This window comes from Mus caroli, chromosome 11 (genome assembly GCF_900094665.2).
Source record: "Mus caroli chromosome 11, CAROLI_EIJ_v1.1, whole genome shotgun sequence".
Taxonomy (NCBI): domain Eukaryota; kingdom Metazoa; phylum Chordata; class Mammalia; order Rodentia; family Muridae; genus Mus; species Mus caroli.
This window is the reverse complement of record NC_034580.1, coordinates 52,950,605-52,974,830: the sequence shown is the minus strand read 5'-3', so window position 1 is coordinate 52,974,830 and position 24,226 is coordinate 52,950,605. Positions and strand designations below refer to the sequence as shown.

The 24,226-nt window shown below is 46.5% G+C and overlaps 2 protein-coding genes across 17 annotated transcripts in view; one reads left to right on the top strand and one right to left on the bottom strand.

Annotated features, from left to right (window-relative positions):
* The window catches only part of Gemin5 (gem nuclear organelle associated protein 5), a 50,617-nt gene extending 31,072 nt beyond the window's left edge, over positions 1–19,545 (top strand). For 3 of the 12 annotated variants that reach the window (XM_029483780.1, XM_029483779.1, XM_021175737.1), the window contains exons 19-28: positions 379–477; positions 1,135–1,272; positions 3,217–3,364; positions 7,961–8,080; positions 8,496–8,706; positions 9,834–10,088; positions 12,522–12,684; positions 13,659–14,145; positions 16,708–16,801; positions 17,253–19,007. In XM_029483780.1, the coding sequence (XP_029339640.1) occupies positions 379–477; positions 1,135–1,272; positions 3,217–3,364; positions 7,961–8,080; positions 8,496–8,706; positions 9,834–10,088; positions 12,522–12,684; positions 13,659–14,145; positions 16,708–16,801; positions 17,253–17,420 (1,883 nt within the window). In that variant the 3' untranslated portion in view covers positions 17,421–19,007. Of the gene's footprint in view, positions 1–378; positions 478–1,134; positions 1,273–3,216; positions 3,365–7,960; positions 8,081–8,495; positions 8,707–9,833; positions 10,089–12,521; positions 12,685–13,658; positions 14,146–16,704; positions 16,802–17,252 lie in introns of all 12 variants that reach the window. The other 9 variants (XM_029483777.1, XM_029483782.1, XM_029483781.1 and 6 more) reach the window with 8 other exon arrangements.
* Positions 19,546–20,375: 830 nt separating this feature from the next.
* The window catches only part of Cnot8 (CCR4-NOT transcription complex subunit 8), a 24,678-nt gene continuing 20,827 nt past the window's right edge, over positions 20,376–24,226 (bottom strand). For 4 of the 5 annotated variants that reach the window (XM_029483950.1, XM_029483948.1, XM_021177937.2 and 1 more), the window contains 2 exons: positions 23,613–23,723; positions 21,131–21,541 (listed from right to left, as the gene is read on the bottom strand). In XM_029483950.1, the coding sequence (XP_029339810.1) occupies positions 21,392–21,541; positions 23,613–23,723 (261 nt within the window). In that variant the 3' untranslated portion in view covers positions 21,131–21,391. Of the gene's footprint in view, positions 21,542–23,612; positions 23,724–24,226 lie in introns of all 5 variants that reach the window. The other variant, XM_021177936.2, reaches the window with a different exon arrangement.

The following is a 24,226-nucleotide window of genomic DNA, read 5'->3' as shown; positions in this document are numbered from 1 at the left end:
AAAAAAAAAAAGAAACCCTCCTGTTTCTGTCTGCTTAGCACTGGGATTAAAGGTGTGCAATAGCTTGCCTGGCTTCTACGGAAATCTTGGGACACTGTTTAATTTGGATTTATTTCTTAAAACAGTATTTTTAAGATATGTTGAGTTTGCAGTCCTCGTTTAGTATTTTTCTCTCAAACCTTTGTTAACCCAGACTACAAAACAGCATTGTCTCGTTGGGGTTTGCCCAAGCTGAGTTTTAAAGGCTTCAACCTTTCTGTAACTAGCAGGTCTCTTGGGTATAGTAATGAGTAAGGTGAAGCAGATGTTGAGGCATGTATCAAGAAGTTATTAGCCATGTTAGCACTTCCTGTATTGACTTTTTTCGTTTTAAATTAGCAGAACTAAATGAAGATGTGTCTGCCGACCTTGAGGAACGATTCCACTTGGGCCTTTTCACAGACAGGGCTACTCTGTACAGGATGATGGAAACAGAAGGTGAGACCTGCCCAATCTTCTTAGCCCTGTCTGTTTTCATTCTCCCTAAGTTTGACCCATGGCTCTGTGTGGCTGCCAGTGCATACATTGCCATGCCATTCAGTTGGATCTGTTTACAAACATGTTGCCATCTTGACTACACCCATATGTCTTTATGTGGTCATCCCATTCGTATGTGTTGGTTCATTCCTGGAATCCCAGCCCTCTAAAGGCTAAGCAGGAGCGCGGCAATATTGAGGCCATCCACTGTGACCATCCATTGAGTTCTAGGGCAGCCTAAGCTATGAGGAGATTTTGTCTGAAAAAAGGAAAAAGTCAGGTGGTGGTAGCACAGAATTTTAATTCCAGCACTTCAAAGGCAGAGGCAGGTGGATCTCTGTGAGTTCAGGGCCAGCCTAATCTACATATAAATTCCAGGGCTACACAGAGAAACCCTGTCTTTTTTTTCCTGGGGAAAAAAAGAAGAAGAAGAAAAGCCAGGGAGCAGGGGGTGGCTCAGCAGGTGAAAGTGCAGTCCTCAGAACAACACTTAGCTGAAATCTGAAAAGTCATTCTGGTGGAGCATCCTCATCAGGAAGTGACTGGATACTTCTCTGCCAATGTGACTTTTGCTTATAAAGATCAACATAGCTTTTAAATATTGTCTCTTCTAAACAGGGAAAGGTCACTTGGAAAGTGGCCACCCCGAGCTTTTTCACCAGCTCATGCTTTGGAAAGGAGATCTGAAGGGTGTTCTCCAGGCTGCAGCAGAGAGAGGCGAGCTGACAGACAGTCTCGTGGCTGTGGCACCAGTAGGTATGTGCTTCTTAAGTGTGTCACCTCCAGGATGTCCCCATTAAAGACATTTGAGTGGTGTTATGGTGGCACACAGCCGCAGTGCCAGCAGCTTCGAGGCTGGGGCAGAGGAATCACCAAGCCAAGGCCAAAAACAGAAGATGACTTGGCAGCACTTGCCTTAAGCTTAGTCTCGCACAGATGGATGGTTCTACATAAGCTGGCCCTGCAGTAGTGGCAAAGGCTCAGGACACGTGTCCATTGTGTACAGTCTAGACGGAAGATCTCTCAGTGCTCTGTAAAATAGGAGCTTCATTTTGCTTATAGTTCTAGAGGCTAGGGTGCTAGAGCCTGCATTGCTCAGCAGTGGCCAGGGCCTCCTGGTCAGCTGCATCACAGTGTTCAGATGTAGGTAAGAGAGACTGTTTGATAAGACAAGCATCTGAGACCAGAATTGGGACAGGCTGGCCTTGTGGGTGAGGCAGATTGAGCCAAGTCTTACTCTTTTTCTAACAGCTCATGGGAATTAGTTGACTCCACATATTAGCAGTAGTCAGTCTATTCAGGAACACTGCTGTTTTTTAATTAATGTCCACCAGTCTCTAGATTCTGGAGATTCCTCTAGCCCATAAGCCATTGATGGAGAAACTACATATTGATGGATAACTGGTCCACATATGACAAATTTGCAAACGTTTAAAACCTTTGTCCCAGCAGTTTTAATGATAGAAAATAAACTACACTCAGCTCACACTCATTGACATAACAAAAGCCTGTAAGAACTTACATGTCCATAAGTAAGGAACCTGTCAAGTGGTGTAGACAGAGTAGAAACCCTTACAGACCACCAAAGACTGAGGCAGCCTTGTACACTGACCATGAGTGACCTCTAGAGTAGAAGACAAGAATAAAGATGGCATTCACAGATGCAGCTCGCATGAGCCTGAGAGCACTGCTATGTTCTATGAACCATTCGGTTAGGATGACTAAAGGTGACCCCAAGAAACCAAAGGGCAGCATGTCTGTTTATGTCTTCCTAAGAAAACGCTGGACATCCTGGTTGGCTTTGCAGTTTTCTTAGAAGTGCTGTGAGAGGTGAAAGACAAAGTTGGGCAAAGAGAAATCTAAGTTTGATGAAATGATGAAGGCAGATGAAGTACACAGTGATTAGGAAATGAAGAATTATGACCCAGCTCAAGGAAGCAAGGAGAAAAAAAAATTCCCCTAATTTCCTTAAAATAAGACCGTCATTCCTTCATCACAAATACTGGCATCCCCATTGGAAATGTAGTGGAAAAAAAAAAAAAGGCTGGGTATCAGCTGTACATGGTATTGCACACTAAACCCAGTGGCTTCCTGTAAGTTCCAGGCTGGCTGGAGGTATGTAATGAGACCCTGTCTCAAAAGAATAAACAGCTGGTGAGAGGTGGCAGCAGAAAGTGTCCTGTCCCCAAGGCAGCAAAAGCTCATGTGGGTAAGGGAAGAGGTAGAAGAGAGGGTGTGTGTGTGTGAATCTGTCTTGTTGTGACTAACTGCCTTAGAGTAGGAGCAACATGATTGTGTACACATCTCTGATAGCTGTGGGGTGGGGCTGTTGATGCTGTGATGAACAGCTAAGTGGACCACACTAAACCAGTGTATAGTGGTCTTAGGAACCCAGCCAGAAGCTCTCTCTGGACAGCAAGCACCCTCAGGAGAAGGTGTGCGTGATCACCCTGTCTCATTGTAATTTTCTACTCCCACCCAGACACCTTCCCTGAACCTCTTATATGACAGAGTCAAAGAAACTTCCTGTTTCAGCATATGGGTGTGGGGAGGGAGGTGGAGCAAAAGTGCCACGGAGGCATTTGAAGTCATTCCTGATTATTCTGCCTACTGGAGTGACTAAAACAAGGCATTTTAAACTCAAGTTTACCTCCTTTTCTGCAAGCCTCACCCCTTGATTTCCTTCTTTTATTTTTTTAGCGGGCTACAGTGTATGGCTGTGGGCTGTGGAAGCCTTTGCCAAGCAGCTGTGTTTCCAGGACCAGTACGTCAAGGCTGCCTCTTATCTGCTATCCATCCACAAAGTGTACGAAGCTGTGGAACTTCTCAAGTCAAACCATCTCTACAGGTCTGTGCCTTTTGGGCCTCAAGCAGCATCCAATGTACTGGGATCTAAAATGTTGACCAAGTAATGAGGACAGAGAAGACAGCATAAAACTAGTTGGGGTCTGATGACTCACAAGAAGAGCTCCCTTAAAGATTTTCTTAATGCATATGTAAAGGGTGTGTGCACATGACCAAGGGTGCCCACAGAGGCCGCAGGCAGTGGGTGTCCCTAGAGCTGAAGTTACAGGAGTTATGAGCGAGCTCCCTGGCATGCCAGGAACCAACCTTAGGTCTTGTTCAGGAGAGCAGGAAGTGCTCCTGACTGCTGAGCAGTTTCTTTGGTCCTCTCTTTAACTTTTTTTTATTATTATTTAAGAAAAATTCAACATAGCTGTCTTAGCATTTCTATTGCTGTAATAAACACTGTGACCAAAAGCAACTTGGGGAAGAAAGGGTGAGTCTCAGTGCTGAGGGAAGTCAGGGGAGGACTCACAGCAGGAACCTAGAGGTGGGAACTGAAGCAGTAGCCATGGAAGAACACTGTTTCCTTCCTTCCTCCTTTTTGGCTTCTTCAGTTTGTCTTCTTTCATAGCCCAGGAGCACCTGCCCAGGGATGGCATGAGCCCAGTGGGCCAGGCTCTCCTATATCAATCATTTATCAAGACAGCCCCCCAGACTTGCCTTCAGGCCAGCTTTTCTCTCAATTGAAATGTTGAATTGATAAAAACCAACCAGCGCAGTTCTCAGTTTAGATGAAGGATCCTACTTTTTTTTGTTCTGTTTTTGGGGTAACAGGTGTAACACTTGTATGAAGGTCAGCCACAGTTGAAAAAGACCGCTCTAGACAGCTACATAACCTAGACCCTTAGTTCTCTCTGTCACCATGTCTGCCATTAAGTGGAGGTATTTGAATCAGTGATATTTAATTTGCTGTGGTTGGGTCAAAATCTGTACGCCTTGATGTTTATGTCCTGTATGGAAATTAAGCCCTGGTTCAGCCTTCCAGTGCCATGCTCCGAGAAATCAGAATCAGATTCAAAATATATTTACAAGTACCTTGGCCATATAGCTAGGCTCTTCTCTGACTAGATAGAACTTAAAATATCCCATTTATTCTAGCCTCCATCCTGCCACATGGCTGGTTACCTGTGCTGAGGTACCATTTTCCCATCTCCTGACATCTTCCCAACTAATCTCCCGCCTGGCTCTCTCCCTGAATCCTTTCTCTCTACCAGATAGATGTCCCACCTCTAATTACTGCCTAAGCCGTAGGCTTTTTAATTGACAGTTCATTTTATCCATACAATACACAAAATAGTCTCTCTACAATTCCCCCTTTTAGTCCAATAAAGTCTCCTTTTCTTTCAAATATAAATTAATACAATCATAACAATTTTGAAACAGTTATGAGAACTATAAGGTTTGAGGTACACTCAGAAAGCCCAGTCTTATATTTGGGAACTCAGGAGAGAGTATTATCAACCCTAGCCTGCTGAGTTCATAGGTCTGTATCTAACTTACTATCTATCTAATTTCTATCCTAATTTTAATTTTTTTTTTTTTTTTTTTTTGCATTTTGCCGGGGATAGTTTTTTTGTTTGTTTCCTAAAGATGTTTTCTTTTTGGAAATGACAAACATGTTTTTAGAGAAAGATCCTGTTTTCTCAAAACACCTTTGAAGGTTTTAAAAATCTTTTCATATCCAGTCACATTGAGACTTTTAAGAACTTCAATTTTTTTATTTGTAATAAAAATTTACAACTTTTATTTTTTAAAAAATCATTTAGCTCATATATAATAGCACTCCATGTCCCCACACTTCCACTTGTCTAATGCTATGTCCAGTGGTGTGAAGACCGACACTAACTAGGCCCAGGTCACTGGCACTCCCCTAATTTTAATATTTAATCGTAAGACTATAACTATCTAGTCTTCAACCCCATCAGAGACCTGAGAAGAAATAAATATTACTTTAGTATGTAGGATGTGCAGGAACACAGCTTCCATAACAATTATAGAAAGGGCAGAGACAGCTATTTTGACTTCCTAGCTGTATCTTCTGAAACGTGTGTGAAATGTTTGTGGCTCTGTCGTCTGTGTGTATGTCTGCACCACAAGGATGCCTGGTGCTTAAAGAGACTGTAAGGTGCCATTGGTCTCATGGAGCTGGAGCGACGGGTGATTGTGAGCCTCTGTGAGGGTGCTAGGAATTGAACCCAGATCCTCTGGAAAGCAGTGCTCGTAACCTTTCTTCCAGCCCCTCTTCCTTTTTTGTTTTGAATATGTTCTACTGGTGATAATTCCCAAAACCTTCTTCTGTTTATGAAAGCATATAATTTTACATTTACCTTTTAAAACATATTTATTTTTATTTCTTTTTTTTGTTGTTGTTTTGTTTGTTTTTTTTTTTTAAAGATTTATTTATTTATTACATGTAAGTACACTGTAGCTGTCTTCAGACACTCCAGAAGAGGGCGCCAGATCTCGTTACGGATGGTTGTGAGCCACTATGTGGTTGCTGGGATTAGAACTCTGGACCTTCGGAAGAGCAGTCGGGTGCTCTTACCCACTGAGCCAGCCCTATTTTTATTTCAAATGCATTGGTGTTTGCCTGCATGTAAGTCTGTGTGAGGGTGTCCAGTACCTTAGAACTTGAGTTACTGATGGCTGAGATCTGCCATTGGTTGTTGGGAATTGAACTCAGGTCCTCTGGAAGAGCAGCCAGTGCTCTTAGCTGCTGAGCCATCTCTCCAGCCCCTCACTTCATCTTAAGATATCTTTTCCAAGTTTACAATGTGAGATTGTTTTGAGTTGTGGTGGTCCACACTTTCAGCGCAGCATGAGGAGGAGTGTTGGCTGTGGTGGTGCACACATGTGGTTCAGCATCTTGAGGAAGCAGAACCTACAAGGATCTTGCACTGCACGTTTTCTTGCTACTGTTTTTAACTTCACTTTTGTATTTATGTAACCCAAGCTAGCCCTGAAACTCCTTAGTTCTCCCGGTGCATAAATTGCAGGTGCACACTCCGTTTCAGGTGTCTTTTTGTCTGTACTGCATGAGAACATGGGGTTTTCTCTAGTTGGGCCTTTCCCTGTCACAGATTCTCAGTAATGTGATAATGTGAGCTGGTCCTTTTGTTTATCTTGTCTGCTGCGTTTTGTTGTGGTTCACCTTGACCTTTCTGGAGATAGAGAAAAAGTCTAACAGTGCTAGCCTCAGATCTGTGGCCATGTTGTCTTCTGGAATACTGGGATTGTACACCTTCCCTTCAGAAGTCCATACTGAGCAGGGCGGTGGTGGCGCACGCCTTTAATCCCAGCACTTGGGAGGCAGAGGCAGGTGGATTTCTGAGTTCTAGGACAGCCAGGGCTACACAGAGAAACCCTGTCTCGGAAAAAAAAAGAAAAAAAAAGGAAGAAGTCCATACTGGAGACTGCTGTGGGTCTCCTACCTCCTGACTTCTCTGTGGCAGACCTGTTTCGTGAACAAGTCTCGCAAGCTCTGGGCCTCACTCAGCTCCCAGCCTCTGGTGGTTCTTTGTTCAGCTTTTCAGAGTTTCCAGCCTGGCTGAGACCCAGCAGATCCACAAGCAGAGACTTGGCCACCTCTGTCTCAATAGCCTTTTTCTGTGCTACTACATGGTTTTGGATTAAAGGATTGGGCTTAGAAATAAAAGCCCCAGGAAGTTCAGAGAGGTTCCTGCCTCTTTCTCCCGAGTGAAGTTAGGATTAAAGGTGTGTGCTGCTAAGTACTCAGCACCCAAGTAGGGTTTTCTTGTTGGTTTTGGTTTCTCGAGACAGGGTTCTCTGTGTAGCCCTGGCTGTCCTGGAACTCACTCTGTAGACCAGGCTAGCCTTGAACTCAGAAATCCGCCTCACTCTGCCTCTCGAGTGCTGGGATTAAAGGCCACCACTGCCCGGCCATGGAAGTGCTTTTTAAGAAATGAGTTTTCATGAAGAAAGCATCTAGCTAAGGCTGGAGAAATGGTGGGGAAGGTTGGTAAGAATGTTTGCTCTGTGGGCAGGAGACATTTGGGTCCCAGCACCCAGTGAAAAGCTGGGTGGCTGCCTGCACTTGTGACACCAGTGTCCGCAAGTGAGCATAAAAGGATCCCAGGGGCTCACTGACCAGCCAGCCTCGCTGGTTCAGTAATGGCCCGTCTAAAGGAGTGAGGAGGTGCAGTGGGTAAGGGCTCTGTCTGCCCAGCCTGTGGCCCCATGCTGAGGAAAGCCCTACAGAACCGACTCCTGCAGGTTGTCTGACCTCTGCACTCAATCTAAAAGGGTGAAGAGTAATAGAAGCGGGTACCCAGCATCTTCTGTGACCTCCATGTGTGTGTACACAGGCACCTCCACTCACATGCACCGCACATGCTCAGATAGTAAAAGTCAAAAGCACTCTTTACAGGTTTCCCCAGAGATGACTGGCATGGTTTAGAATAAAGCCAGAGAAAAAAACCATTCTTGCCATTTTGTGATTGTGAGGGCTAAGGGCTGTTGAGGGAGTTAGTGAGACTAATTATTTGGCTGCCTCACTGGGCATTTACTGTTTGTATTGGTGTTGGTACAATTGTGGAGGAGCCCTTGAAGATTGGTTAACATGCCTGTTTTTCTACAGAGAAGCTATTGCAGTTGCCAAGGCTCGGCTGCGCCCTGAGGACCCCGTTCTGAAGGACCTATACCTCAGCTGGGGGTCCATCCTGGAGAGAGATGGCCACTATGCGATTGCAGCCAAGTGGTAAGCAGAGAGAGGTCAAGGCCAACTTAGTATCTGCCAGGAACACAACAGAAGGAAAGACTTGAGTATAGAAATGGGCACCGTGACTGGAAATGTAAAAGGAAAGGTTCAAAGCCTAACTGCATCCCCTGGTGACATCATTGCCACAGGCACTCAGGAGACCTCAGTGGCAGACTTGGAGCTCACGCCGGTTCCCATTAATCAGATGAGCAGATGGTGGCCTGGCCTGAGTCTTCTGTTCGGGTCAGTCTGCACCTGTAGTTTTTTACAGTGCACAAGTCAACAGCACGTGGCAATCGTGGTCTCACAGAGACAGTCAGAGCAGGGCCACCAGAGGGTACTCACATAAACACTGGAGGCGCTAGAATGTGGGGAGGCAGTTATGGCTGGTGACTGGGTTTCATTCTTGCCACAGCTACTTAGGAGCCACTTCCGCCTATGATGCAGCCAAAGTTCTGGCCAGAAAGGGAGATGCAGCCTCACTTAGAACAGCTGCAGAGCTGGCTGCCATAGCAGGAGAACATGAGCTGGCTGCATCCCTAGCTCTTAGATGTGCCCAAGAGCTGCTTCTGGTGAAGAACTGGGTGGGTGCACAAGAAGCATTGGAACTGCATGAAAGCCTGCAGGTCAGTCTCTGGAGTCTGAGGATGGGAGGGGCCCCGGGTTACTCTCTGGACAAACAAGTCCCCAGTAGACAAACTTCCAGTTCAGGAAGTATCCAAAAGCCATAATGGCTATTCTATCCCACCAAAATACTACAGCTTGTACATTACCATGTTTGGGGTGAGAGATAGCCCAGTATTCACAGTGATTCCCACTACTTACAAGTTTGTACAAATCGTCTGAACAGCCACTGGCCTGCCCAGCACCTGGACAGTGCCTAGGGTGTCTGCATTAGTATTGTCTTCCTATGGGGAGAGTAGTTGGCCTCTGACTGGAAGATCATGGTGGGTAACAGACATATGTGGTTTCTGAAGAGCTTTATTTCAGTGTGCCTAGAAATGACTCAGGCTGAGATGTGTGATACCTCAGGGGTATCACATTTCCCTGGCACAGGCAGAACCCAGGCTCCATTCCCAGCACTTCAGATACTAATGGCAGTTTAATGAGTTAGCAAGCCCTGAACAGCAGGTTGTTCAGACTCCCACTGCCACCACTGAGTTGTCTGACACGTGAGAACTGAGGTCTAGTCTGTATGCCAGGCTTACCGTAAATGTATTTTACAGCCCGGGGTGGCCTCAAACTCAAAATCTTACTGCCTCAGCTTCTCTGGGGTTGGCTTTCCAGCTGTGAACATCAAAGCCAGTTCTGACATGGACTATTTAAGCTCCTTTTTCCCTAGCACAGGAATAAGACCTAAAAACAGTACCCAGCTGAGTGCTTAGACCAATGAAGATATAGATAGGTAGTTAGCGTCCTTTAGAATTGGAAGATAGTGCCACTGGGAACTAATACAATGACCAAATCTAGTCCATCATTTGTCTACAGCTAAGAAAACCTGATGGTATAGGACAGGGGGTTAGACCTGGATGTGGCTTCCAGGATAGAGATTGTGGGTATCATTAAGGCTCCTGTGTTAGAAACAGTTTCCTGAATGAGAAAGGCACCTGCAGGGCTGCTGCATTTCTCCTTTGGTATGACTCAGTGGCAGGCTTGCCAGGAGGCTTGGACCCATCACGTGCAGACTGTAAGCTCTTTCGAGCTGTGCCATGCATGTTTTCCTGTGTCACACCTCTTTGTCGCTGTATCCCAGGGCCAGAGACTGGTCTTCTGCCTCCTTGAACTTCTATGCCGGCACCTGGAGGAAAAACAGCCTCTAGAGGTCAGAGGCCCCTCTTCCATTTACCACCAGTGGGCCACAGGTTCTGAGGGAACCTTGGTGCAGAGAGTAACTGGTGTGTGGCGCAGCGCCTTCAGTGTGGACACCCCGGAACAGTGTCGGGCCGCCTTACAGAAGCTGCAGGATGTCAAGTACCCATCAGCAACAAGTAACACTCCCTTCAGACAGGTGCGCCATATTCCCAACCTCACCGGGAGCCATGTAGTGTAGATGCTCTTCATCTCTCGGAAAAATCAGTAGAATAATTTGTACCTCAAAAAGGACAAGGCAGTCCTTGGGGAGACCCCACAGATGAAAGCCTTGAGCTGTGTATTCATTTGGGGCTCTATTTGTTTAAAATACAAGAAAATTTGGGGCTAAAGTGATGGCTCAGTGGTTTAGAGCACTTCTGCTCTTGCAGAAGATCCAAGTTGGGTTATCAGCACCCATACACAGTTAACGAACGTCTATAATTCCAGTTCTAGGGGATCCAACACTCTCTTCTATCCTACCTGGGCACCAGGCACACACATCATGTACCGTGCATACAAACAAAATACTACCTTCTTTTTGTTCTCCTCCTTAGCTACTGTTTCCCCACACACCCACTCCCCAGAGAGTGCCTGCCTCCAAAGTCATCTCTACCCATGCAGAGATGTCAGGATGATGAACTAGACCGCTGAGTTCATCTTGTGAAAAGTCAGTTTGTTGACTTTTTAATTTTTAAATTAAAGACATTGTACGCAGGGCGGTGGTGGCACACACCTTTAATCCCAGCACTCGGGAGGCAGAAGCAGGCGGATTTCTGAGTTCAAGGCCAGCCTGGTCTACAGAGTTGAGTTCCAGGACAGCCAGGTCTACACAGAGAAACCCTGTCTCAAAAAAACAAAAAAAAAAAAACAAAAAAAAAGACATTGTACTCTTAAGTAAGGAGACTTTCTCAAATGAATACAACACAGAAACAGCTTTGGCAGTTTCCTACAAAGATCCATCCTCCTGTCCAGGCAACCCAGTGACTGGGTGGTTCACAAGAAATAAAATCAAGAGGCCAATCAGAGACCTACATATAAATATTTGCACATGTTTTGTCCACAACAGCCAAACTGAACAGCCACGTGACTGAAGAACAGACTTCTGGTGTGCATTATCAGTAAGCCCCAGAAATATTCTGACAGTCCCAAGTCCCAATAGACTGTGAATTGACAGAAATGTTCTGTGCCTACCTTTTCCTGGTAGCTATAAACTTGCCAGAATGTTTCAAACTGCATACCCTAAGGGCTGGAGAGATGGTGCAGTTAGGTAGTCTCTGCTTTGAGAGAGGCTGTGTTTAATCCCTAACAGGGCAGCTTACACCTGTGTTGCAGCTTTAGAGAAGCAAGTAGACCCCAAGGGCTTGCTCTTAGGCCAGTGCATTCAAACACGTGAGCTTCTGGTTCAGAGAGAACTCTGTCTCAAAAGATAAAATGGGAGCCAGGTGGTAGTGATGGCTTTCACCAGGCCTTTAATCCCAGCACTCGGGAGGCAGAGGCAGGCAGATTTCTGAGTTTGAGACCAGCCTGGTCTACAAAGTGAGTTCCAGGACAGCCAGGGCTATACAGAGAAACCCTGTTTCGAAAAACCAAAAAAAAAGAAAAGAAACCCTGTCTTAAAAAAAGAAAAACTGTTGCGGCCTGCCCGCAGTCCACAACACGAACAGTTCAACTGAGAATGGCAGTTCGAACGGAAAAGAGAGGAATCTAGACGGGGCGGAAGAATGAATGGAGCCAAGACAACATACATTCTGTTCAAGGCTCAATTTTACTATTTTCAGACATTCAGTTATAAAGGAAGGGGGAGGGAACCCAACTTCCCGCCAAGTAACTCAGGGTCCAGTAGCAGGACGAACACGTGTGTGCCTCCAGGCAGCAAGGGCAGGTTCCAGCAGTGGGCGTGGCAGGACGAATGAGCCGGTAGCTCCACCCTTGAGCAAGCAGGTTCCAGGCTGGGGGAAGGGAGGCCACAAAAAACAAAACAAAACCATAAAATGGAGAGGGATCAGGAAAGACACCTGACACTGTACCTCTGCCCTCTGTGCTAAAATGAATTGGTATCAATAATAGGATTGTTGATTCTCTGTTTTCTTTTGTTTTGTTTTGAGATGGGTTCTCATGTAGTCCAGGCTGGCCAGGAACTACTTATGTAGCTGAGCATGACCCTAAAGTCCTGGTCCCCAGTGCTAAGACTGTAGATGTGCATCGCCATAGCAACTATATGTGATGCTGGGACTTGAGCCAGGGCCATGTATGAGGCAGGCACTCTGCCACGCAAGCATTCCCACACCACTCCACCATTCTGTTTCTCTAAGTATATAAGTTTTTAGATCCAGAAACTTGAGACGAGCCTGTGATCCTGCCTCTGCCCATTTCCTTTGCCTTCACTTTTGATTTTATTAAGCAGGGGTGTCAGCAGATTACCTCAGCATGCTCAGACTTTACCAGCAGAGGGTGATGGGTGGGAGATGAAGGCTTTCCAGAGATAGATGTGTGATTGGTTTCTAGTGCAGTTCCTAGCTATGGGACAAGGCTTGTCAAGTCTGCTACAGGAGGGCATTAGCAGGTGAATGAGATTCTGGCCTCTTTCCAGCTGCTGCTTCATGTCTGCCATGACCTGACCTTGGCAATGCTGAGCCAACAGGCTGCTGCCTGGGAGGAGGTAGTGCCTGCTCTGCTGCAGGCTGTGGTTCGGAGCTATACCTCAGGGAACTTCACCCTCATGCAGGAAATCTACTCAGCCTTTCTCCCAAGTGGTAAGTAACACACACACACACCTCTCCCTGATGTCCTCCCATTATAGCACAATATAACCTCAAATTGGACTGGACTGGACAATGTCTTTAAAAGGCAGTGATGCTGTGGCAGGAGGATCACTACAGATTCTGAGCTGTGTAGGAAGTTCCATGTTTCCTGAGGTTACAAAGTAAGACAAAAAGAAAGCCAAAGTGTTTGCACTGGGTTCTTTGCCTGGCTCTGCTCTCTCTTAAAGCTCAGTTGGAGAGGTAAAGAAACAGAGCTGAAAAAACAAAACAAAACAAAAAGCTGGTGTGGTTGCGCACGCCTTTAATCCCAACACTCTCAGAGGTAGAGGCAGGGAGATTTCTGAGTTCAAGGCCAGCCTGGTTGGTCTACAAAGTGAGTTCCAGGACAGCCAGGGCTACACAGAGAAACCCTGCGGGGGTTGGGGGGAGAGGCACCTGAAAAAAAAGAAAGAAACAGCTGGCATGTAGTACATGTATCCTATCAGCCCAACATGATGGGGGTCAGAGGGTGGGGTGTGGGGGAAGGGAGTTAGATAGATCAGCACTTCAGGGTAAGTTTAAGCACAGCCCAAACTCCATGAGATCCCGTTCAACCCATTACCACCACAGGAGGAGGGGAGGGTGCATGGGGCTAGGCATTCCTTAACTTTGTGATTAGACCCTGTAATTAATCTCAAGTTTTAGAGCACAGTATGGTTCACACCCCATCCCCATCAGTGCAGCCCTGGAGCGCTTAGTAAAACAGTGCATTTCTGCTGTGCTAGGAGTGACGCCATCTAAGGCCATGATGGCATTGTCCCAAGGCAGAGGGAAGGGATTAGTTCCTTTGACTTTGGGCAAAAGGACATAATCCCAAGAGTCACATCACTGTCCCATTTTCTTGGGTAACATTATATAAGGGTGAGAAGCCAGGTTTCTCACAGATAAAGAAATGCATACCATATCCCAAGGTCCTTTTCTTCCAGGCTGTGACCACCTCCGAGACAAACTGAGTGACCTCTCTCCTGCCATGACAGCTTTCAAAAGCTTAGAGGCCTTTTGTGTTTATGGGCAACTCTATGAAGTCTGGTGGTCGCTCTGTGGGCCTGGCTCTGAATCAAGCGTCTGGGTGTTGTCAGCTGAAAGCACGGTCTCTGATAAACAGAGCAAGCCAGAGGACAGTGCCGGTGCGGAGGGCAAGGAGCAGCCTGCGGGCCTGGGCCCGAGGCTCAGTGCAGAGAGTGAGCGTTTGCTGAGTGCCTGCAAGGAGCTTTTCTCAGAACAGCATGCCAGCCTGCAGACCTCCCAGAGGACTGTAGCCGAAGTCCAAGAGACACTGGCAGAAATGATCCGCCAGCACCAAAAGAGTCAGCTCTGCAAGGCCACAACAAATGGTCCCAGCAGAGATGAGCCCAGCAGAGATGAGCCCAGCCAGGAAGCAGAGCGGGCTCCTTCTCAGCCTCCGAGCCCAAAGTAAGTTTAGGTCCGGGACCATGATTGCATGTTGTCCACATAAGTATGTGATACCATTGAGTAGGCCTCTGGGAAGCAGCAGACCTGGGTCAGACAGCTAATTCCAGCCCTTCCAAAGCCTCTCAGTGCTCTGCAGATGAGATTACAGGGCGGGGCTTTTATCCTGACTACACTTCCCCAGGCTAAAACCCAGAAAACACCGTAAATTCAGCAAACCTACAGAGGTTATATTAACTTTAATCTGTTGATTATAATTGAGGATACCTGCTCTTTTAGGCGATCTGAGTTCGGTTCCCAGCACCCATGTGGGGACCTCACAACTGCCTGTGACATTAGCTCCAAAAGACCCAGCACCCTTTTCTGACCTCCTGGCACTTGCTACTATACGCACATACCCAGTCAGAGACATGTGCATACATATAAATACTATGTCTTCAAAAGTGAAAAACCTGCGCCTGTAATTTCAGCACTCCAGAGTTAGAGGCAGGAGCTTCAGGGGTAATTCAAGGTCACAAGTGGCCACTTAGGAAATGTGGGTCTCCAAAGGAATTAGAAAAGAAGTCTCTTGTAACTTAGAGATCCTAGGGAGCTGTAGGCAGTTGAGGTTTGCTTTTTATTTATGTATAAGACAAGATCTTTCCCTGTGGCAGCCCTTCTTTCTACCTCGGCCTCCCAAGTGCCGAGGTAGAGATGTAACCCACCACGCCCAGCCAGTTTTGCTGCTACAAACAAACGCTGTAAAGCCTTCAGGTTGGCTCCTACCTTTTGCTCACAGGATCCCATTCCTGGCTGTCTTTCCTCTAAAGCCCTATGTTCTGTGTTTCAAGTAGAAAGCGACAAACTACATCTTCATGGATATGCATCTCATCCCATTTTGTTGCCTTCTCTTGATCTCTGTATTTATGAGTTAAAGTTGCTCAGACATAACAAGTAGCTGGATTCAAGAAAGTACAGAGGATGGGAAAAGAACAGACAGATGACCAGTGAGCCCAGGAAGACAGTCACTGTCACTTGCCAGCTGGAACAAAGCAAGACACGGTGAAAGACTGGGTATATGGCTGAATAAGGAGAGTCTGCCCCCAGCATGCAGGAAGCCCTAGATTCCATCACCAGCTTCACACAGAAAAAAAATGGGCATGGTGGTGCACGCCTGTAATCCCAGCACTGTTGGGGTTGGGTCAAGGTAGCAAGAGAATCAGGAGTGTAAGGTCATCCTTGGTTGCATAGTGCAGTTCAGAGCCAGCCTACTAAACGGAAACTGCAGTGAAATAGCACTCATTCCCAGGGTGCTGTGGCTGCCGCCAAGAGCAGTGCAGCACAGTTTGAACCCTTGGACTCGGTGAGAACACTGAGCAGTTCCTTGGGAATTAGACAGTGAGACCCTCCAGGAGATCTAACCGTTCTACTCATATGTCAAAGACTTGCAACAGGACAGCCTCACATTTGAAAACACTCTGGGCTACACAGCAAAATGCTATCTAAATAAATACAGGGATGATGAAATAATTGAAATCCCACTATTTGTATAAGCATCTGGCACACTGTGCATGATAGCATTGAAATGGGGAAGCAGCCCAGTATGTTTCACTCAATGGAATACTACTTAGTGTTTAGAAGGAAATGCATCATGGTATATACTCTAAGGGAAACCTTAATGATGATTCCATGGTACAGGAAGTGTGGGCTGCCAGGAAACAGCGAGAGCAGAGACAGCATTACCATGGAAGGACGAGTCCCAGTCTCACAAGAGCTCTGGTCTTGAGCAAGTGTAGTAGTGAAGGCCTTTAGTTCCAGAACTCAGAGGCTAATCTGATTAACAAATCAAGTACCAGGCCAGCCAGGGTCACACACTGAGCCACTGACCCCCCTTAATCCTCACCCCCAAAAAGTTCTAGTCTTGGGTGGTAGTGACAGCAGCCCAACACAGTGCACGGTGGTATGTATGTTTTAGTGCTTGAGATGGTTTTAAGTATTATTTTATTATAATGAAAACAGTGGGCACTGGGCAAGTTGCTTGGTGGGTAAAGGCACTTGCCACCAAGCCTGATGAACTTAGACCTACATATGAAAAGAATAAACCATTTCCCAAAGCTTGTCTTCTGACCTCCACCTATACATGCTATAGCGTACAAGTACAACCATGACTGCACAGATAGACATACAGTAAACAAGATTTGATTATTTTATATGCATTGGTGTCTTGCCTGCATAAATGTCTGTGAGGGTGTCAGATTCTGGCGCTAAAACAGTTATGAGCTGGCCAGGCGTGGTGGCACACGCCTTTAATCCCAGCACTCGGGAGGCAGAGACAGGCAGATTTCTGAGTTCGAGGCCAGCCAGGGCTACACAGAGAAACCCTGTCTCAGGAAAAAAAAAACAGTTGTGAGCTGCCATGTGTGTACTGGGATTTGAACCCAGGTCACCTGGAAGAACAGTCAGTGCTCTTAATCACTGAGCCATCTCTCCAGCCCCCAAAAGATTTTTTTAATTGAAACATCTGGGGTAGTAGAAAGTGAGGTAGCCGCTCTATGTGACTTCAGTCTCTTGTTACTGTTACAGCAGAGAAGAAGGAAATGCACCAGTGTCTCTCCCTGAATTAACCAGAAAGCTCACAGAGGCGAGGGAGAGAATAGCGGAGTTTCCAGAGAGTGTGAAGGTGAGGGGATTTGAGTCATCTACATCTACTGCAATTGCATGTATGCTGGTACACATCTTTAATCCCAGCACTCCGGAGGCAGAGGCAAGCGGATCTCTGCTGAGACAGTAGTTACCTTTGCCTCTGCTTCCCTAAAATGATTTGTAAAAATAGCAGTACTAACCACATAGAAGGCTTACAGTTCAGTCTTGGGGAGAACCAAACAAGAGTTACACATGGTTGAGGGGTAAAACATTCAACTTGGATGTTAGCTGTGCCTGTGCGCAGCACTCAGGGAGGGTCAGCACTTGCCTGTGGCATGGTCCTGGGAGCAGTGGTGTGTGGGGGTTGGGCTGGGGCACTGTCACCCAGGAGGATATGCCACTAGACAGCCAGTTTCACCCATAGCCATATCCATAGAATTGTCAGTGTGTGCCTCTACAGACGCTTATCTGTCCTGTCATTTTTATAGGCCTGGCCCTTTCCAGATGTACTGGAGTGCTGTCTCGTCTTGCTTCACATTGGGTCCCAGTGTCCTGGCGCTGTGGACCCTGAGACACAGCAACAGGCCCAGAAGCTCCTTCAAAAGTATGGGCACACTCGAGCTTACAGAAGACACTGCCAGAGTCGACACACGTGAGCTTCCAGAGGCCATAAAGCTGTGTCACACGACCCACGACAGCTTCACCTCGGTCGTGGCTCACCAGGCCTTCACCCTGACCTTCAATGGAAGGATGCTGTGATCCAACTGACAGATGAGGGTGAAGTTTGAATCCATTCACAATGGAGCCTGCCTGGTACCTTTCAAGTGGCTTCCTGGAGTGGAGGGAAAAGCCAGCAGGGTCACTAAGAACTAACCCTGCCAAGACTGTCTCAAGCCTTACGTGGTTTCCCCAAAGAGAAGCCTTTGTATTCACCCAAAGTCTGTCCACCCCAGATGCAGCTGCCTTTATAAATCCTCACCATCAGAAATGTCTCGTTCTGTGGGAGGTACACTCGACAAATACCTATCACTGTTGGAGTTTGGGGTTCTTAATTATATTGTTAGCTGGGCCTGCCCACCTCAAAGACTAAAGGAATTAGCCTTGGAACATTAGGTTATTTTATTCTTTATGGAGTTGTTTACATGGACAAGTAGCAAAAGCTTTCCCAGAACAGAGCTAGTGAGGCTGGCTGTTTTCCTCCAGGCTGTGTGACTGGTGGTGGTCAGACAGCTCAGGAAAAAAATCACTCTTAGTGGTTTGTGTAATCTTTTGGGGTCATAGAACCCTTTTTTGAGAATTGACTTAACACAGCCTAGAGAACAATGCGTCTTCCTTTTGTGTGTGCCTCCCAGGACAGTAGGCTCCTACCTTGCACCGTGCAGCCCTAAGTACTATCTACTCACCAGTCCTGGGCTGGACTTCCAACAAGGAAGGTCCAAGACCTGTGCCTCCATTGTCACTGGTTTCTGGAACAGGAGAAGCAGGTGTGCTCAGGCCGGGTGGGAAGAGCATGCCTCCCTCCTCTTTCTCCCTAAGGTCCATTGTAAAGGCTTCATCTTTGGGCAGCAAATTTTCCCAACTGGAAATCCTTGGGACACACATCTTGAGATACTTGTGCATATCTAGCTTTGGGGTCTAAAAAATGCTAAGTCCCCCAAAAGAAAATACTGTCCAGATGAGGGTGAAACTTGAATCCACTCACACAATAGATCCTGCCTGGTGCCTCCCAAGTGGCTTCCTGTAGTGGAGGGAAAAGCCAGTGGGGTCACTAGACCCCTGCCAAGACTGTCTCAAGCCTTACATGTGAACTCAAGGAAGATGCATTGGTCTGAAAGGCAAGAGTCTTGACAAAGCTATGAGTGGGCATGACTATATGGAAGGCTGGATAACTCCCAAGTAGCTTCATCTATAGGGAACGTTGGTTCCCTCCACTTAAAAGAGCAGTTGGTAAGCTACAAACTCAGCTTTGTGGTTTGCTGAAACAAGTACCTGTTGGGAGTAATCCTGCACACTGCATGCCTCTTTCTTCTGAGGAAAACTCAGAGGCATGAGGGATTCAAATTCAAGTCCAGCCTAGGTGATAGTCAATAGATTCCTAGTCAATAATCTAAGAGACTAGAGAGATGGCTTGGGTTAAGAGCACTGGCTGTACTTCCACAGGATCTGGGTAGTTTTAGCCCCACAAGAAACCTAAAGTAAAACTACCCAATGGGAAAATTAAAATGGCAACTGTTTTCCTCTTATCTGCTCTTTTCAATAATGTATATCAACTTGCTAGTACTTGAATATTGTCATTTCTGTATCCCTAGTTATAAGAACCAAAAGACCCTGAGAAGCAAAGGCATTCACTCAAGGTTCTAGCGGGAAATGTTACTCCTGTGTGTGTGTTTGGGGGAGGGGGGTTAACCTTTCTAAGGTAATTTGGTCTAGACCTCCATTCCAGTTACCCACACCACCACCTCGTAGCACTGTCCATCTCATGCCCTGGATCTGTTCTCAACATCTCCTTACCCCTCCCTCTGCCAGTGAGTGCGTTCCTTTCCTGTCAGCGTCTTACCCCGTGTGGATTCTGGCCCAGCTGCTGCCACCTTGACTGACTTACTCATCCCTTAACCTCAGCTGGATTTTTTTTTTCACCAAAAAACCACTCCCAATCCCTAGACCTTAAACTCAATGAGTTTATACAATTCAGACTGTATTTGTGTAAAATCATTTACTGTCTGGCAACAAGGTAGGCGTCTCTGTGTTCACCCTAGCACCTACTAGAGTGTAGTTAATGGAAGTTCATTAGCTGAATAAACTAGGAAACTAAGGGACTTAGTTGGAAATTTGGAAACATGGGGCTCACATATGCCAGCATTGGCTAAAAGGCTTAAGGTTGATACCCAGCCTTGCAAACAGGTATCCAAAGTCAGCAGGACACAGGCTGACTGCGCATGAAAGCTGTTCTCTTCATTCTCCCCTAGCACCTACCCCTTGCATGGCTGTGTGCTCAAGTGACAATACTTGCCAGTTCTCACAGACCTGTGCCCTTCCTCCAGCACCTCACTCTATGTAATACACAGTCCCTCTCTTCAACTGGGCACTCTATGAGAAAAGCTGTTTTTTAATCCAAGGTTTGAGTCCCTGTGTAAGACCCAGCAGCACACCAGGGCACCTTTACTGAGAACCACTCTGCTGCCAGCCAGAATTCTAGATTTGTTGAGTGTGGTGGTAGAGGCCTACACTGCTTGCCATTCAGGAGGATGGCTTGGTGGTCAGGGCTGGCCTAGGGAACAAGACCCTGACTCAAACTCTAGAAGGGCCCCACGACTTACATTTTTGTGCCAACAGAAAAGGCTGGTGGGGAAGCTAAATCAGGAAGTCTTAAGTTCAGTGTTAGCTGCAGAATCCCACTAACTATAATGCACTATATGTGAGTAGCCAGGGGGAATACGATTAGCGCTACTCTACTGTCCTAGTAAGGCCCAACAGCTAGCAGGGTGTGAAGTGAATAGTTAGTTGTGAATTACATGTGTGCTCCCTCAATACCTTCCAGGGCTCTTAGGTGAACCAATCCTGCCCGATCGAGGTCAGTCAGATTCTAGCTAGCAAAGACCACACTTCATGCCAATGGTTAAAAAGCAATCTTTATTTTACAAAATTAAAAACATAAATAATATTTACAAGCATCTTAAATACCAGCTTTAATACTTGACATTTTGTCATTTCAAATTCAGTTTCCCACAAGCTTTTAAAAGGTAAGACCATTCCTGCCTAAGTGAGCTGCTGCTGTCTGTCTCTGCCTTCCAAATAAGTTTTTACTTCTTACAATTGTCCTTTCTTTCTGTAGTCGTTTAAAAAGCAGTGTGCTTCCTAAATGCCTAACTTAAGCACAGTCAACAGACTTCCAAGCACAGCTGTGGGGTGGAGGACTCGATGGGTTCTGAGGAGAATCCCTTTACTGTCCTACTCAGTCACTCCTGGGTCTTCCTAAGACTCCACCTCTTGAGAGCTCAGACTCCTTAAATACAGCCGGGGAAATGGAGGCTAAGAGCACAGCTGACAGATCACCCTGCTGAGAACACCGTGGACTTGGAGCATGATCTACTTAGTCTAGGGAAGTTCATCATCCGAAAACCAAGGTGAGGCTCGGAGGGCAGCCTAACAACAGGGAAGGAGACAGAACTGTCTCCAGATTTCAGCACGGGCCATCAATTACTGTATCATCAGGACTGCTCTGTCCTGAAGAAGCACAAATAAGGCAAAACAGCCCACTGGCACAGACCTGCTTCCCAAGAACATACACCTTGTTCTCTGGCAGCCACAGCTCATCTGAGCAACTTCATCAGAGCAGCAAAGCCAAAAGAAGAAGAATGACAACATGTAAGAGTCACAGACATTTTACTGGTTTGTTTCAGACATCCTGGAGATTTAAAAAAAGTGTCCATGGAGCCATGGATGCTGGTGGCAGGAGGCAGCAGAGGGGTGTGGGCTAGGACTAGGAAGACTTGTTTACAAATTCAGAGCAAACCCCCTCCTGGATCTAAAATAAAGGCATCTTTAAACAAAAACCCAAAGTCTCTGCTTGGAGCAGATGCAGGTCAGTGGCTGGGCAGGCGGCACAGGCGGCATGGTGCACGCACCATCACTGCTGCATGTTGTTGATCATGGCCAAGATGCTCATCTTCTCCTGGGCACAGTCCACATCCTCATTCTGCTTCTGGGCTACCCCTGTGCCCAGGCCATAGAGGCGCCCACAATACTTGGCATCGTCAATACTGTCCTCAAAGAATAGCTGCAGAACAGGATAAAACCAGCTGAGAATGGAGCCAAGAGTCATGCCAGCTCCCAGCTTCTCATGCCCTGACACACAGCACATTGGACAGTAACAACAAAGATACCAAACATCCCCCTCATAGAAGTTTTCTGCTCCATGATTCCACATCCCGGCTCTGCATCCAAAACTGACTTGGGATTCTTATGACTTGCCAGTGCTGAAGCCCTGGACTGCTACTGTGCGGAGTCACAACCCTGCCAAGCAAGGCAGTGAGTGACTAAGGACTCAGGCATGCCAAGTCAGCTCCATTCCATCATGGTTCCTCAGTCATGAAGTCCTGCAAGCCAGGTGTGCTGGCACACGTGTAATCCAGCACCCGAGAAGCTGAGGCAGGAGGGGACCAGGCACTCAGCAAGCAACTCCACCTTACTATCACTGGGCAGGAGCTACACAGTGCAATCACAAGATGCTGAGCACAGCCCTGGCCACAAGTGCCACCTCTGTCAAGTATAGCAAACATCTCCAAGCCATTAACAAAGGAGCCAGTTGGCAAGGACCAGCCTAATACACTTGCTACTCTTTAGATCTAAAATGTCCCTAGAAGTCCATGTGTTAAAGGCTTAGCACCAACTGGTAGGTTTACTGGAAAATGGTAAAACCTTGAGGTTGGGGCCACAACTCAGCCTCTTCCTGTTTCCAAACCACTAAAGGATGAACAGTCACTATGCTTTCACGAGCCATAACAGAGCCAGCCAACCACTGGCTAAGCTGTCTCAAGTTAGAAACCTAAATAAACTGGTCCTTTGAACCTGGCCTCACATATTTTGTTAAAGCCACAGAAAACTAGTTAATTAAACACTGGAAATACCAGCCAGGCAGTGCAGTTCACAGCTATAATCCCAGCCCTGAGGCAAGGAGAGAGCCATGGATTCAAGGACAAGCACAAACCTTTAATTCTGTACTCAAGAGGCTGAGCAGGAGAGCAGGCAGATCTCCAGACTGAGTTTAAAGCTAGCCACGGCTACACAGTGAGACCCTGTCTAAAAATATCAAGTGCCATTTTCTCCATCCTAAAATTAGACCCATACCATGTCTCACTCCTTTTTATCAACATTCATTCCTTAAAAATATCAGCCAGGTGGTGGTGGCACACTCCTTTAATCCCAGCACTCAAAAGGCAGAGGCAGGCGAATTTCTGAGTTCGAGGCCATCCTGGTCTACAAAGTGAGTTCCAGGACAGCCAGGGCTATACAGAGAAACCCTGTCTCAAAAAAACAAAAAACAACAACAACAACAAAAAAAAATCTTTCCAACAGTGGTAGCTCATGCTTTGATCTCAACACTCCAGAGGCAGACAGACAGGTGGAGCTTTCAGTTAAAGGCTAGCCTGGGCTACACAGAGAAACCATGTCTGGAAAAATACATATAAATAAGCAAACAACTAAATAATTAAATAAAACTAAAAGAAAAATATCAACAATAGTAATTTTTCTATTTTTTCCCCCTATCCTGGAATTTGATCTGTAGACCAGGCTGGCCTTGAACTCAGAGATCAGCCTGCCTCTGCCTTCCGAGTACTGGGCTCAAACTTGTACACCACCACCACCCAGCTTTCATTATAATTTTTCAAAGTGTTTTCCTCTTAAAATATATATTAAAACTTAAAAGAGTACATAAATAAGCTAAAAGAAGAGCGGGAGAGATGGCTCAGTAGCTAAGAGCACTGACTGCTCTTCCAGAGGTGCTGAGTTCAATTCCCAGCAACCACAAGGTGGCTCACAACCATCTGTAATAGGATCTGAGGCCCTTTTCTGGTGTGTCTGAAGACAGTGTATACATATATAAGATAAATCTTAAAAAAATCAACCTAAAAGAGAATTCACTTTTCCTTAGAGAAATAATATACAGTAATTAACAGAACTCAGCCTCCGTGGATAGACTAACAAATAACATTCCTACTGTAGAAAGCAGAAGAAAATAAAGGGGACACCGTCTGGAAACTCAGGCCTCACACACTCAAGGGACCCCACACCTGGAAGCTGTCATCTCAGAGACCCTCACACTCAAGGGCCTCACACTGCGCTATTACCTCTTTCATCCTGAAGAAAGCCATCCCCGTCAGCAGAGAGTCTGAGCCTGCTTGATGCTGCCTTCCGATCCTCTGCAGATCCAACTGATCAGCCACCTCCTGAAGGCCTCCCTAAGGGACAGAAAACTGGGGTGTCACATACCAACACTATTCTCCTGGACTCAGCTAAGTCTACTCATGAACATTTAGCAGTGGGACAGGCCATTCATCTAACAGGCTTCAATAGCCATTTTTCAGACCTTCACTCTTATTCTTCCCAAACAGTACCCTGCTGCATGCTCTGTGTGCATGCAGAGAAGAGAGACAACCTTCACGAGTCAGCTCTATCATATCGCAGATCAAACTCGGGGCCATTAAGGTTAGCAGCCCATATCTTTACCCACTGAGCCACCTCACAGGACCAACTTGAACTTTTTAAGAATTAAAAATCTCACTGGGGGGGGAGTGTATTGGGGACTTTTTGGATAGCATTGGAAATGTAATTGAGGAAATTACCTAATAAAAAAAAATAAAAAAAAAGAGCCGGGCGTGGTGGCGCACGCCTTTAATCCCAGCACTCGGGAGGCAGAGGCAGGTGGATTTCTGAGTTCGAGGCCAGCCTGGTCTACAAAGTG